The 14,901-nt window shown below is 43.5% G+C and overlaps 1 protein-coding gene across 5 annotated transcripts in view; it reads right to left on the bottom strand.

Annotated features, from left to right (window-relative positions):
- TRAPPC9 (trafficking protein particle complex 9) overlaps positions 1–14,311 on the bottom strand; it is a 455,527-nt gene extending 441,216 nt beyond the window's left edge. For 2 of the 5 annotated variants that reach the window (XM_035319323.1, XM_035319319.1), the window contains exons 1-5: positions 14,165–14,311; positions 12,677–13,277; positions 9,213–9,233; positions 4,661–4,806; positions 3,338–3,466 (exon numbers count right to left, since the gene is read on the bottom strand). In XM_035319323.1, coding sequence (XP_035175214.1) covers positions 3,338–3,466; positions 4,661–4,806; positions 9,213–9,233; positions 12,677–13,260 — 880 coding nt within the window. In that variant the 5' untranslated portion in view covers positions 13,261–13,277; positions 14,165–14,311. Of the gene's footprint in view, positions 1–3,337; positions 3,467–4,660; positions 4,807–9,212; positions 9,234–12,676; positions 13,278–13,941; positions 13,958–14,164 lie in introns of those variants that run through there. The other 3 variants (XM_035319324.1, XM_035319322.1, XM_035319321.1) reach the window with 2 other exon arrangements.
- Positions 14,312–14,901: the final 590 nt, after the last annotated feature.

The raw sequence follows: 14,901 nt of genomic DNA on the forward strand, positions 1-14,901 counted from the left end.
CTTCAAGTAGTCACAATACTTTAAATCTCCTTTTGTCAAAAAAACAATGTAAAAGTCTCATAAATTTGCAATTAATTCTAAAGCATGTCAAGAATTGAAGAATTTTCATCGTACGATTTAAAGGCAAATACTTTTTCTCCGTTCTTGTTTTAGTTGGCAAGTTTCTGTCACACTCCACTGGTATTTTAATTTCAGGTCCTGCAGTGCTTAAACGTCTCTGTATGAGCTCCTTTCGTTCACCAAATTGTCTATAATAACATTTTCAAAGAACTGTACCCAACATATCCCTTTTTGATTACCATTAATTTCACTCCAGCACATTTTCTGAAGACTTGAGTAAAGCTGGAAAAGCCACCAGGCTGTTCTCATAAAACAGCTGACAGGACTGCTGCATGGAAGTAGGATTATCAGATAACACCTTGCTCGTTAAGCATAGCAGTAAAATTATGACTGAGGTTAAGCAGTTCAAAACAATGCCTTATGAGAGGAAGGACCCCCCTTCAATTCATTTGCTCAGTCTCAGGATGAAGTAGAGATTCAAAATCTGCTTTTACATTCTAGGTGTAAAAATCTACTCCTGGTGTAAAATCTACTTTTACACTCCAGCTGCTCCAGGCACGCGGCAGCAGTTCCCCTGCGGCCTGTGGAGAGGCCCCTGGTGGAGCAGGCTGTCCCCCTGCAGCCCATGGGTCCCACATGGAGCAGATCTCCACGCTGCAGCCTGTGGAGGAGCCCCCGCTGGAGCAGGGGGATGTGGCCTGGAGGAGGCTGCGGCCCATGGAGAGCCCCCGCAGGAGCAGGCCCCGGGCCGGAGCTGCAGCCCGTGGAGAGAAGCCCACGCAGGAGCAGGGGGTCTGGGGGGAGCTGCCGCCCGTGGGGGACCCGTGCTGGAGCAGTTTGCTCCTGGATGGACCCCGTGGGACGGAGCCGTGTGGGAGCAGTTCCTGAGGAGCTGCTGCCTGTGGGCAGCCCACACCATGAAGGAACAGCGGAGACAACGTGACAGGGACTGACCGCAGCCCCTGTTCCCCTGCGCCGCTTGGAGAGAGGAAGTAGAAGAGGATGGACGGGGAGAAGGTGGTTTTAGTTTGCTTTTAGTCCTCACTGTTCTAGCTTGTTAGCAATAGGCAATAAATGACATTAATCCCCCTTATGCTGAGTGTTCTGCCCATGATGGCAATTGGAGGATGATCTCCCTGCCCTTATCACAACCTACAAGCTTTTTTCCATCGTATTTTCTCCTCCCAGTCCTTCAGAGGTGGGGGAGTGTGAGAGCAGCGTGCTGATGCTTGGCTATTACCAGCGCAAAAGCACCGCACACACCCTGCTACAGACAAAAACTTCTGGGAATGTTAAAAGTCACACATTTCCATTAAAATGTCAAAGCTCCATTTCCATGGCCAGCAAGATACTGCAGTCCTGGGGCTCAGACAAAGGCCCCAGAAGAAAACCTGCCTTTGGAAAAGCTAAGGCTCCACTTCTCTCTCTCTCTCCCTCCCTCAGACAAGTACTTTAAACCCTCTGTTACTGACCAGCTCCCTTCTGAATGAACTTTTCCGAGCAAAAGGGTTTCAAAAGAAGTTGAAGGGTGCACCTCCAACAGCCAGATGATATTCTGATGGCTGCAACACTTCACAGTTACGTATGAAAAATACTTCCGTTCTGATTAGTAGAGGGGAAAAAAAGCCACTGTCACCTCCCTCTTGAACGTTTGCTCTATTTTATAGGAGATATTCATGCTTCTCTCTCCAGAGATGTTTTTGAAACACCACAACATTTTTTGAGTAGCCAAAATCCGGCATTCTAGCCTACGAATGGTGGAAATCACACAGGATTTAAGACAAGACACTTTTGACCAGGTCTGGGCATGAAGACAGTACCGAGGAACCCCGTCGTGGCCAGGCTGAACTACGGGCACAAGAAGAGGAGAGATTCCAGGCACATCGGGAAGCAATAAAGGTACCCATCAGATCTACATCCCTCCAAAGTCAGCACGAGTTGAATGCCCAATTCCACTTAGGGCATTTTTTGATTTGCCTAGGATTTGGAAACCCATTTTGCATCCGGACTGATCCTACGGAAAAGTGCACTGGAAGTAGTTCTCCGCGTTAAATATTGTCCCCCAAAATTATTTAAAGTAGATTATAAGCTGAGGTGTGGCTTGCAGGGATTTTAAATGAAAGGCACTGCGGGGTCAGATAAAAGGTGTTGAAAAGAAACTTTCAGAGAAACGTACAGAAAAAAAAGCATCACAACAACAGCTCTTTGGCTAGACAGAGTTTAACATTTCAGATCTCAAAACATTAACAGATCGTAACTAGAGATGGGGAACAATATCTAGTGGGCCACGAGGTAACACTTTCATCTGCAAGGGATAACCAAAAGTCTGTAACCAATTTTTCTTGACACTAACGCTCGGTTCATAGTCCTTTGAAAAATCTTGTCATGTGGAGCTACAGAAGGATGGTGAGTTATAAAACATCTTACACAGAAGCAGCAGTAATGCACCCAAATGTATTTTATTGAATTACTCTGTGACTTGTTACCTACTTCAGTACCAGACTGCGGTATGTAATGATAAATATTTGTTAAAAAGTGGAGGAGCAGCACGTAAACCTAGATTCTGTTTGTTTCAGCACTGTAAGAACGTAAATACAGACGCACAAACAGCTGGCTGAGACCAAAGGCCCGGCTGGCTCACCATCCTGTTTCTCATCAAACATTAAAAACAAAGTAAGTTTTTGTGATACTTCACCTTGCCTTCAGTAATTTGTAGCTCAGATGTGAACCAGGGGCAGTATTCATATATTTTACAGTAACTGCTACATTTTTTTTCTTCTGACCCTTGCCAGCCTCTCCTGGAAGGCCCAGGAGCTTTCAGGAGCCTGAGCACCATTTGTTAAGTGTTCGTTATGCAATTAAAAGCTCAACTCCACAGTCACAGAAGAGCACAGAGAAACCATGCCAGCTGAACCCCAATAACTTGATCGGAGGCAACAGAGCTGTCCAAGGGTGTTAACTCATCTTGTTGGTTTTTTTGAGCTGCTCTCCACATCCCCTTAACAGACAAAGGGATGTTACTGCCTAACGAGGTACAGATTATGGGATGCAGGGAAAAAAAGTATCTTGGGATTGTGCAAGACATCTTATGGGAGATAGAGGGGATGGACCAAAGGCAGGACGAGGAGGGAAAGAAGCAGTTTAAGGAGGAACAAGCACGGAAAAATAGAGGGATAAGGGGGGGAGTTTGTATTTGTGTGTGGGTATCTAATTACCAACAATTGGAACAAGGCTCTGAGGCTCAGAGCTCAGAATAAAAGCCAAATGCCATGCTTACCTGGTCTGTGCCTGTTGCCTGCCTCAGCAGAAAGAGAACCTCCTTGTGCCCTACGAGATCCAACTTTACCTCCAGTACCACCAGGGTAATGATAGATGACTGATGCTGAACATAACCCCTCGAGGGCAGCTAGAGATAAAAGGAAAAAAAATAAGCAAATTAGTAGACACTTTCAAGAAGTATCACGCAGCTGAGTTTATTGACATGAATACAAAGTAGCTTTTAATTGGAAAGGAGTGAAAAAGGCCATGGAAAAGGCTGAGATACTCCGTGTCCTTTTTATCTGATGCACCTGAGGAGCTGCTCTCTACCACCTTGAGCAGGGGCAGGTTTCTAATGACCAGACAAAGGCAAACATCACACCGGTCTTCGAGAAGAAGGCACTGGGGTCTACAAGCAGGGCAATCTCAGCTCCCTGGCAAGGCTATTAAAAATCCTGGAAGCAGTTTTCAACCACACAAAGAACAGGAAGGTGACTGGGAACAACAAACGTCAATTTACTGAGTACAAATCGGTCCTCAGCAACCTCCCTGCCTCCGATGAGAAGATCATAGCCAAACTGATGAGATACAAAGCGGAGAGGTGGGCAATAAGCAGGTAGAAAACGGGCTGGACCGCCAGGCTGCTTTGAGCAGGTCAGAGCAGGGGACCTCCAGAGGTCACTTCCAAGCTCAGTTATTGTAATTTCTAGGAGTATCATTTTATAATGGGACAGTCAGGCCTTAAAATATCTTCATGCCCTGCACAAGTAGAAAAGTTCTCTTGTGCTTTAAGAATCCTAAGCCATCTAACCCTCTGCAAGAGGAGGAGGAAAGAAGTGGGAGGTGTTAAAGTTTTCATATGTAATTCGCAGAGCGCACAGGAAGCTAAAAGGATTTCCAGGTAGAATGGGAAAGTTGAAAGCAGAAGGAAGATATGCCACTGAAAGTTACACACTTGTGGCTTTGGTAGATGAAAAGCTAAAAATCTTCTGCTAACAGCTGACAGTAACACCTGCAGGAAAGATTTCAAAATCATCTGTACTATCCACTGAAAAAATAAATATTTTCCCAAAAAAAAGTATTAAAAAGTCACACTTTTCATTAAGAAAAATAAATAATCTTTCACTACAGTAACACATTTTGTATGGCAGGTCTTCTTAAACACCTTTCTTTCTCATTTCCTATTCATTTGACTTCATTCTTAGTCACTCTTGAAATTCAGATTTTGACCACCAAAGCAGCTGCTACTTTTCAGAACACAGAAGGGAAGTTGTAGGAGACACCTTCATTTTCTGGATTTTAGCAACTACCTATTCGATTCACTATCATCAATTAATCCTACCTCCGAGCCACAGAAAATCATTTACAGACCGCAGCAGCTCCACCGCCATGTGGTAGTGCACCAAGGAATCCTGTAACATCCCGGCTTGTAAACACAGGTCACCAACGTGCTTCCGCATCCGGCCTTGGCAACGCTTCTTATAGTGTCTGCAAAATAAAAAGTGCAGTTTGCAGTTACTGCCAAGAAGCAACTATCGGAGGTAAAGTCAATGTTCTTTCCTCCTTAACAGCTGATCAACGTTTATTTCTTCTGGTTCTCTGAGCAAATATTCAGTATGAATTCTAACCAGCATAGTCTGCAGATGTAAAAAACCAACGTTTTGAGTAGACATTGAAAAAAAGCAATGCAAACTCGGGCTAGATAGAATTTATGGAGTCAGATGAAGTTAAGAGACTGCCCTTCAGGGTGCTTTAACAGCCTTGCCACAAAAGAAAGAAAATAAAAACACACTTGTAGAAAGTGAAGAGTTGCTTACGTTTGTAAAGAAATACTACCTAAAGAAATGTTATGGCTCACGAGAAAAGAACGTTTTTCTTCCAAAGCAATGATGAGTGAAAGAACTTGATGACGCCTTCATCTCCTTTCCATTTTTACCCTACTCCACGCTTACGGACCCAGCAAAACCACTGCCACTTCACGCAAGCACTGACTGGGCTCTTGCTACCCTTTTTTAGTTATTTGAATAAAAGCTGAGACAGCACCAGCAATAGTTTCTTTCCTTTCCCAGATAAAATCAACAGACAAGGTGGAACTAGAAAGGAATCGGGACATCAATCAGCATGATAAAGACACTAACCTTACTTTATTTTATTTATTTTTGTTTTCAGTTGCAGCTAAAGCAACGTAACAGGTGAAATGTAAGACACACAATACTTCCAAAGCGCCCCACGGTTTAAGACAAGAGAAATCAGTCGTGGTTCAGGGCAACACTACTCTCGAGTTCATCAGCAGTGCTTCAGATCTGCCCTTCTGCAGAAGTATTCCCTAGCCAGAAGAGCCTTGCTCTACCTCACATTTTCTTAGAGACCCTAACTTCAGCCTAGGCGATTTATTATTTTACCTACATTACTGCAGCAGCGCATCGTTCTGTTCTAAGAATGCCTTCCCGGGATATGAAGATACAAATACCCACATACACACGGTATGTTTGACCTTCCAAACTTCACACCAAGATTTTGTTTGTTTGTTTAGACTAATATCAAATCAATTATCTGAGAATTAAGTTTTCCTTACAAGCGTGCTTGTGGATGTCAATTCTTCATTAAATACACGAAGGACTGCCAAAGAACCTGGACGACAAGGGATTCCAAAACTACAGAAGACCACCTCAGACTGACTGTCGTAGTTTTAGGTTTTTAGCTTATAATAGTTTTAATTAGACTCTTCTCACTTAAAAAACGCCCAGCAGAGTATCTTTTTTAAAAAAATTCCCTAGCATATTTGAACCTATCCAGCAACTTAAAACAGAAACCAAACAGGTAACATCCATTCTCTCTCATACCCTAAAGCACACTTGAAATAGGAGGAAATGTCACGACTAGGCGATGAAATGGGGCTCGAGGTGGTGCTTTCCTGCCACGCAGAGCTTCCCAGAGCTGACTTACCGTCTGCCTGAGATAATCTCTCACTGTAATTTCAACAGACTATTTTTATGAAGTCTGATGCGTGAAAAAACGTGAAAGTAAGAATATATGAAGCTTAAGGGAAGGGCTAAGAGGCATATTAATTTCTCTCCTTCAGATTTTAAGGCATAAAGGCTAGAAAAAATGGTAACAATAAGAACAGTCACAAGTTACTGGGGTTTTGGTTTGTTTTGAAGGTTTGGGGTTTGTTTTTTTTTTGTTTTTACACCAAAGGCAGCCATCAAGTGCTAAGGGTAGATCCTGCATTCAGCCATCGAGCAATGTCTTACTCCTTGTAGCTGGTTCAAAAAGAAATAAGAAGTTCATCAAGAGGACAAAGAGTAACTGATTTGTATGGATGGATGGAGGACATCAATCTAGGAAGAGAAGATCTACGGACACGTGCACTGTCTATATAAAAATCAAACAGAAGAACAGTCAGAACCAGCGTCATTGCTTAGAAGAAAACGTGGAAATTTTAGAAGGAGACAAGAAGTCTGTCTCCTATTGCTCCCCTCCAACTAAAATGTTGCAAATTAATTCTATATAAATGTACACTCCCACTTTTCTCATCTATCACGTTCTATTCTCAGTTGATGTGGAGGTGACATTAGATGAAACTACAACAGCTGTTCTTTATCTTTCATGTCTGTCAAGGAATTGAAGTATTTCTCTTTTAGTTTTTCAACAAGTACCACCTTTAAGAAAAAAAAAAGAAAACTAGAGATGCTCTGCACAAACTATGGAAGAACATCAAACCTTAGCAAGATGTCAGCCCTTAGGTTACAGAGAAATAAGGTGGCCAAAAATGTGCTTTGTAAACTTGTAAACAATTTACACTCTCGTATACAACCCTGATTAGTGTCAGGTTTTCCTGGCTGTTACATTTCAGACTGAAATAAAGAGTTTCAGTGTTACATCACTTTTAAGTTTTAACACAAAATAAGTAGGGGAATTAAGGAACAGTGTCCTTCCAAAGCTACAATTCCTTTCAAAGATGCTAACACTTCTAATTTCCTCTCCCTACATTTTCAAGTATTCTGTGTTTTTACGGACAAACCACACTCCTTATTCTCTCAAAACTGTAGGTTTTAAGGTGTGGTTTTTTGGTTTTTGTTTTCCAGATTTTCTACTTTGCCTATAATTAACTTCATAAATACAAGTCAGCCAGCAAAAGGAATATTGCCAGACTCCTAAGCCAGAGCCTAACACCCAAATTATTTCAACAGCACTGCCTCGCCAACAGCTCTTCCTAACCAGTACCTAATTTTGCTGAAAACGTATGTGTTTTATAAATATACATGTATTTATATACTCCAATATATTCAAAATGTGAACGCATCTATTATTACAGTAAAACTTGTATGTCAGCGAGCATTGCTCATCCAAAACATTTCCCTTTTAGGAAGGCTTCCTGTTTATAAACAAAAAAGATAATTTATTCCCAATAATGAAGAAATATATCACTATTTATTAAAAAACCCAAATTCAATCAACTTCATTTAGCTCTCACAATCAAACACGAGGAATTCTGACCAGTTTTTCCATTTAGGGTGTCCAAAAAAGATAAAAGGCAAAGATTTCCTTAAAACTAAACCCACTCTCCCCAGAGAGGAAAACTCAACTCAGCTGATCTTTGGGAGGCTTGTTTCGAACTCCCATGTCTACAGCATCAGGTCATTAAAAGCATGATGAGACTGACTGATACTTTCTTCAATCCATACTGGATTGCAAATTTAATTGAAAAAAAACATATATACCTGCGTATTTATCCCAGCATAACATTATGATTATTCGTTTTAACGTTTAGCTGGCTTTGCTTCACAGCTTCACCTGATGAATCAGGCCACAAAGCTGAAAGCAGGAAGCTTATCGATAATTTCTGGCTAATTTAATTTTGATTAGAGCTTTGGTTAATTATTTTGGCTCTCCACCATTGACCCTATTTGATGGCAGGACGTTCACACGCAAAAGTTGGTACTTTTTATACAGTAAGAAAACTTTTTTTGCAAGGTCAGGTCCTTGTTGCACCCTGCTGCTGTTTCTCTTTTCTTCCTCTAGAGGAACTTAGGACATGGAGTCTCACCCCAGACACACCTATGGCTCACCCAAACATCCCAAAACCTCTTCTGACCACCATCAGCACCAGTAACCAGGACTGCTGCTGCAAGCTGGAGGCAGTGAACCTGTTCTGGGACCCAAAAAGCCCTACTCACATCCCTTTCCACTTCATTTGCTACATAGGATACAACATCCTTCACTTGCTATATAGGATACAGCGTCCTCAGCTCTTTTCTAGGCTACCAGCATCATTTTATGGAAAAGGCAGAGTAATATATTTCAAGACAGAACTTGTTTTCACTACAAACCATCCGGTAACAAGTTTGAAGGACTTTCTGAATCCTCCCCATTTCAAAAGGGCTGAAGTTAAGAACAGGAAACATGCAAAAATGAATTTGCAGAATTCATGCAGAATGCTTCAACGAAAATTTCCATCCAATTCCGCCGATTCCGGTTAGCATGCAGAACTAGAGACTTCACCAATCGTACCAGTGCCCGGACTTAAAGAACAGCTACAGCGTTTCATCATCTGCCAGGACTTTTCAGTTTGAAAACGAAACACGGGCAGCAACAGCTTCATGGCTTTGGAGCTTAAAAAAGAAAGCAAGTTCCAGAGGCCAGCAGCCGCCTAAGCAAATCAGGTGTGCCCTACAAAGAAACTCAGCATTGCTACCAAAAGATAATCGCCAAGTGTGCCCAAAAGTGTCAAGCACGGCAGTGAGGCTCCAGGCAGCAATTCTTTTTGTGTGTACTGAAAAACAAATATATAAAGAAAAAAAGCAACGCTAAACTATGCAATGAATGCAGAGTGGAAAGGCAGTTCATGGAAGAAAGCTAACTACTTTTAAACAGACGCAATCGCAGCCTACCTTTTTAGACCCAATAACAAACTCACAGGGCAGTACGAGAGAAGAAGGAAAAAAAAAAAGAAAGGAACAGAACAAAAATTAGAAAGACAAAGAACAGAAAATTACCAGCCACATACACATCCTGAGATATCACAGAGGTTGGCAAATCAGTAAACAGATCCCATCCACTACGGCACAGAGAAATGCACATCTGTAAATAGAGCCCTGCTTTCTCACCGCTCAGTAGCGTTACATGGAAGCCTTACCAGTAGGAACTACAAAACAAAGCTCCTAAGACATAAACTGCTATAAAATGCATTCAAATGGGCATGTTTCATTTGTTAGCTGAAAACAGAAATGTAACAGATCAAACAGATGTTTTCTGGCGTTTCTGGCATGTATTTCCCAGCTTGAAGCTTGTAGGACTTTGGTATCACCGCGAGAAATTGCGATTCCACTCTCCTCACCTTTACGAACACCTATCAGGTACATCTCATTTCAGAAACTTTTCCAGTTATCCTTAGCAGCCCCACGACCACAAACACTTTACCTAATTTTCAGATGAAGAAACAGAAACTGGAAAAATCAACAGCTTTGCCAAGATGACCTGCTGGCTGGCTGCTCCAGGAATTAAACACACGTCAGCCTCCTGCTCCTGCAGCTTTCAGGACAAGCTTTCTTCAAGACTTCTTAGGTCTTAATCCCAACCAAGAAACGTATCCTACACAAGCCACACAGACTTTTCCTGGGTGTTACAGTCACAGCGCAAAGCCCAGGGATGTTGTCTCATCCCTCATCATACAAGCACCTTGCAGAAGACAAAGCTCCCCTTTTTTGGAGAATTCTCTTATTTGAAGTTCAGCATAATAATAATAATAATAATCCCTGTTCCGAACTGATGAACCCTGCTTCTTAAAACAAGCTGACAATGTTGCATTTATTATGCAAATTAGAGGCAAATCCTAATTCCTGATATTAATGCTAGTCACCTAGCTGAGCAAGGGACAACATCGATCCTATCTATCTAAAAGCCTTAACCTTAATATTTCACAATAAATTGCTGGAGGAGAGTCTACTTTAAGAGACTAAAAAGGCTCAGTAATTTTGTTTTCAAACCATGCAATCCTAATTAAGATGTCCCATGTAACTTCTTAATGAATTTTCACTCCATGTATCAGCCCCATTCGTTAGCTGAGTGTTACAGCTGCACTCCTGCTCTAACGAGACCTTTGCTATGATACAATAAAAACACTTTATCGCAACCCAAGTAATAAAACGAACTATGCCAGCATTTCACATCTCAAAACTTGGGCTTCAAAGTGTAAGCTACTTTAATAAAGTGGTCTTCGTTCAGAAACACTTCCTGGTCCTCAATTTCTGCTGAGAACACCGAAGCTGAAATTTGTCCCGCTACATGAAGGATGCTTGTGCAGCTCATGCACACCACGCACAGATCTTTACTTGGGATTAGATTTCTCCTTTCTGTTACACAATTCAAAAACTTTTTGAAAAGATTTGGACTATCTCCTTACCTTCCTCAGTCGCACAAAATACTAAACCGATTGGAAGGATCTCTTTACTCAGCTCCCTTGCCCTATTTATATGTAAGTCCCAAGTTCTAAAACTTGGCGGGTCAAATCTGAAGTGCTAATGGCAGCAAAGGAAAAGCTGAAAAACGCTCTTACTGCCGAACCAAAGATCAGAATATTTCTCACCTTTCCTCTGAACAGCAAAGTGCAGCAAATATTTCATTAAAGTATTTCCATTGGACTCACTGAAAAACTCTTTAGTATTCAAACCACCCGTATTTGAACTACTGCTTAGGTATTTCTAAATGCCTTTTTATTTTTTTATGAATCAAGGTTGGGGGAAAAGGCTCCTACACCTTCCATTCTGCAAAGAATTAACGTACAACACTACATCTGCTGCAACTTCTCCGTGCACCAGCATAAAGTAACCTCTTGGACAGGTAGGGATAAACATCCTGCCTGTTAGTGAGCTCCCCACCTACTCAGAATCTCACAGGAATTATTGGGCCACTGGCTGCACACAGCCACTGCTCCTAAGTAAGTAATGTGTGTAAACAAGGAATCCACTTCCAAAGTACCATAGGGAAGGATGCTACTTAAAAGACACAAACAACATAATTAATTTGGATATTAAGGCAAAGATTTTGGGACCAAAACTCAGAGTTCTCTTAGTTAACTGGAAACAGGAAATCTTGGTGATTGCGTTCATTCAAAATTCATCCAAACCGAGAAAGCAAAACCAAGATACTAAAAGGGTTCATCTAGTCTACACAACTTTACTGCCCACAGAGAGTACAAAAAAATACCCAACTGAATAATTTCTCCTGCCCATGAAAGCAGGACTGCAGGAGCACCCAACATACCCCAGACAGAGCAAGTTCAACTGCCTGCCAGCAAAGAGCAAGCAGGGATAATTTAATAATTTTAATTCAAACTATTTAGAAACTTAGAACACTTTCTTCTAGTCTATCCCATTCTTACACAGAAATTCTAAGGCTGGGATTAATTAACCAGGCAGGCAGACCTGATGAACATGACCAGGGAGCTTTGCAAACGTGCCTGGACAGCTCCAAACAGTCCAGCCTGGATGCCTCTTAGCTTCCATGCACAAGGACCCCTACTGGCGTCCCCAGTCGTACAAGATGGACATGAAAGATGTTTTCATGCACTCTGTGTATTTTGATAGGACTTCCATGCTCCTATCTTCTCTGAGACTAAAGGAAGATGGATTTGAGTTCAAGCAGCAAAGTCAAGCAGGCTTTGCACCTGCCTACGGCTAAAAGGCCACAATTACCAATTCCTAACACCAGAAATACGTAACGCTCAAAGCTGAAAGCTAAGCGTGCCCGTGGTTAGGAAGCAAAGATGCAATGCGAGGAGAAAAATTAAAAAAAAAAAAAAAAAAAAAAACAACAACAGACAAAACAAAAGGTAACAGTAGCAAAACAAGATGGGTCAGGAATATCAACTAATTAAAAAGACAGGGAAAAACACTGAACTTAGCCACCAAAACAAAAGGTCACTATTTCATGGGATGAAAAAGACAACAGAGGCTTAGAAAAAAAGATCAGGATTAGTCTACTACTTGTCAACGTAACACAAAGTTACTTTAATTGATGTTAATTGAATTTATTAACACTGTGTATCTATAAACCATTTGAATCTTTCCAGCAAAGTCTCATTACAGTGAAACCTACCAAACCTCTCCTGTGAATACTTCCTGCTACTTGATTTGCCTCGTAAATTAAATTTATTTATATATATAAACTCACAGCATCAAATACGGTCAGACTACTGATTAAATTCTCTTACACTACAGCAGACACACACATGAAGATGGGGTCATGACCCTTGTAAAAAACTATGCTTTGTTTTTTCTAATAGGTTTATTCTAGAGGCTAGCAATTGCCGCATAGATTTTTCAAGACCTGCGAGCTGCCAAAAATAGCTGCTTACCTACTGTCTGTGTCCAGACCTACAAAATCCTTCTTCTCAAAGGGAACGCAGAGGAGCGGGATCTTGTCTCCGGACTTATCAGTGGCTCTGTCAAGCCGCTTAGACTCCAGCACAATGAAGAGGGATTCGATAAAATCTTCTATTCTCTTCTCCACGGTTTCACATTCATCATAACTGGGATAAAACGCCACATCCGTGCGGGGCTGCTCTGCAATCTCTCCTTGAAGGCCAAAGACAAACAAACGGGAATCATAAAGCGTGGAACCGTACATTTCCTTCTGAAGATGGAATTTTTCAAAAGTCTGAGGCCAGTCCTTTGCAGAAGAACAGTCTGTGATAGTTATCAAGCCCACAACTTTCCGGTGCGTCTGAAAATCCCCCCATTCATTGTTCTCGGGGGGATAATGGTGCCTGTAACGGATATACAACACGCGCTGCGAGTCGCGCACGTTAACTTGACTCACTGCCGAAATTCGCTTGTAGATCCTAAAAAAGCTCTCTTCGGGTACGATGCCGATCGGCTGAACCACGACCAGGAGAGTCTGGTGATCCTCGGCACACTGCATGTAGTCAGGAACACTCATTTTGCATCAACAACAGGCTAGGAAAAGAAAAAAAATAAATAAAAGTGCATTATTTAACATTCAGAAGCACGCACGGTTGCCAAATGACACCAGGACTTTGCTCCTAAGCACTTCAGCACCCTGTGCATTACTTTAAAGACATACTTGTAGGTTTTTTTCCACCCAGCTCTGTTTCCCTGTCCTGTTCCTGGTGCAGCTACACGGTGCAAGCTGCATGAATCAACATCGTGCTCGGGGCAGCGGGGTCTCCACCGCCAAGGCTGCTGATTAAATGTTTCCTGAACCACGACCACCTCCACACGGCTTTCTCCTGGGCTCGGTCTCCAGCCTCACACCAAGAAGAATCACAGGGAATTACCTGGGGTGGAACCTGAGCTGGGATGGCCCAGGTGGGGATGAGCTTGGCACCGCTGGCACTCCCGTGACACAGCCCCAGGCTGTGGACAATCAGCCCTGAACTCCTGAATTTGTGTGAATGAAGCAAAATCATCATTTTCTCAAAGCCCACACGGGAAGGGGGCACCACACCACCAGTTCTGCCTTTGCACGTAAACATTTAGCACTCCCCAAGCCACCTAAAGAGTTTCGGCGTCTCACAGGCAGGCACAGCCCAAACCCTCCGCTGGGGGGGCTCCCAAACCCCTTTGTGCCTGGACTTTCTGCCCCCGAGCACGCCCCCACCCCAAAACCAAGCAGCAGGCTGACCCACACACACACACACCCCGAAAGAAAAAGACTTCTGAGGTAAAACAGATGGCCGAAAGCAGTTTGCTGCTGTTTTTTTTTTTTTTGGAGGTTGAGAGCGTGGCGTGACGGGGGGGGGGGGAGCCGAGGAGCTGCCGGCTCTGTGAGGGGGGCACCGCGCTGAGGAGATTGGGGGGGGGGGGACAGGGGGGGCACTCACAGCCGGGCCGGGAGCCGCCCCCGCCGCCTCCTGCCGCCGGCACGGAACTGACGGCAATGGCCGCCCCCAGCCGGGCAGGGCGGCGCAGGCGCCGAGCGCTCGGCGGGAAGGTGGCGGCGCCTCAGCCTCGGTGCGTTACCCGCGGTGCCTCAGCCCCGGCTCCCCGGAGGATGTGGTGGCGGAGGGAAGAAGGGGATAGTCTTCCAAGGAGGTTTTGTTCAAATGGTGCCCTCGTCGGCTGGCAGGGGGATCCCGGCTGCTAGTTGATCTCCCTGCTATGTGACTGAGAGCTACAGAGGCTATGATACTGTTGGGAAAATAAAACAGCTTTCATAGACTCGTAGAATCGTTCAGGTTGGAAAAGACCTTCATGATCATCTGGTCCAACCACCCCCCTACCACCAATGTCACCCACTAAACCATGTCCCTAAGCACCAGGCCCAACCTCTCCTCGAACACCCCCAGGGACGGTGACTCCACCACCTCCCTGGACAACCCTTCCCAATGCCTGACTGCTCTTGCTGAGAAGAAATGTCTCCTCATTTCCAACCTGAACCTCCCCTGACACAACTTGAGGCCATTCCCTCTTGTCCTATCACTGGTTACCTGTGAGAAGAGGCCGACCCCAGCTCCCCACACCTTCCTTTCAGGTAGTTGCAGAGAGCAATGAGGTCTCCCCTGAGCCTCCTCTTCTCCAAACCAAACACCCCCAGTGCCCTCAGCCGCTCCTCACAGGA

This window comes from Oxyura jamaicensis, chromosome 2 (genome assembly GCF_011077185.1).
Source record: "Oxyura jamaicensis isolate SHBP4307 breed ruddy duck chromosome 2, BPBGC_Ojam_1.0, whole genome shotgun sequence".
NCBI lineage: Eukaryota > Metazoa > Chordata > Aves > Anseriformes > Anatidae > Oxyura > Oxyura jamaicensis.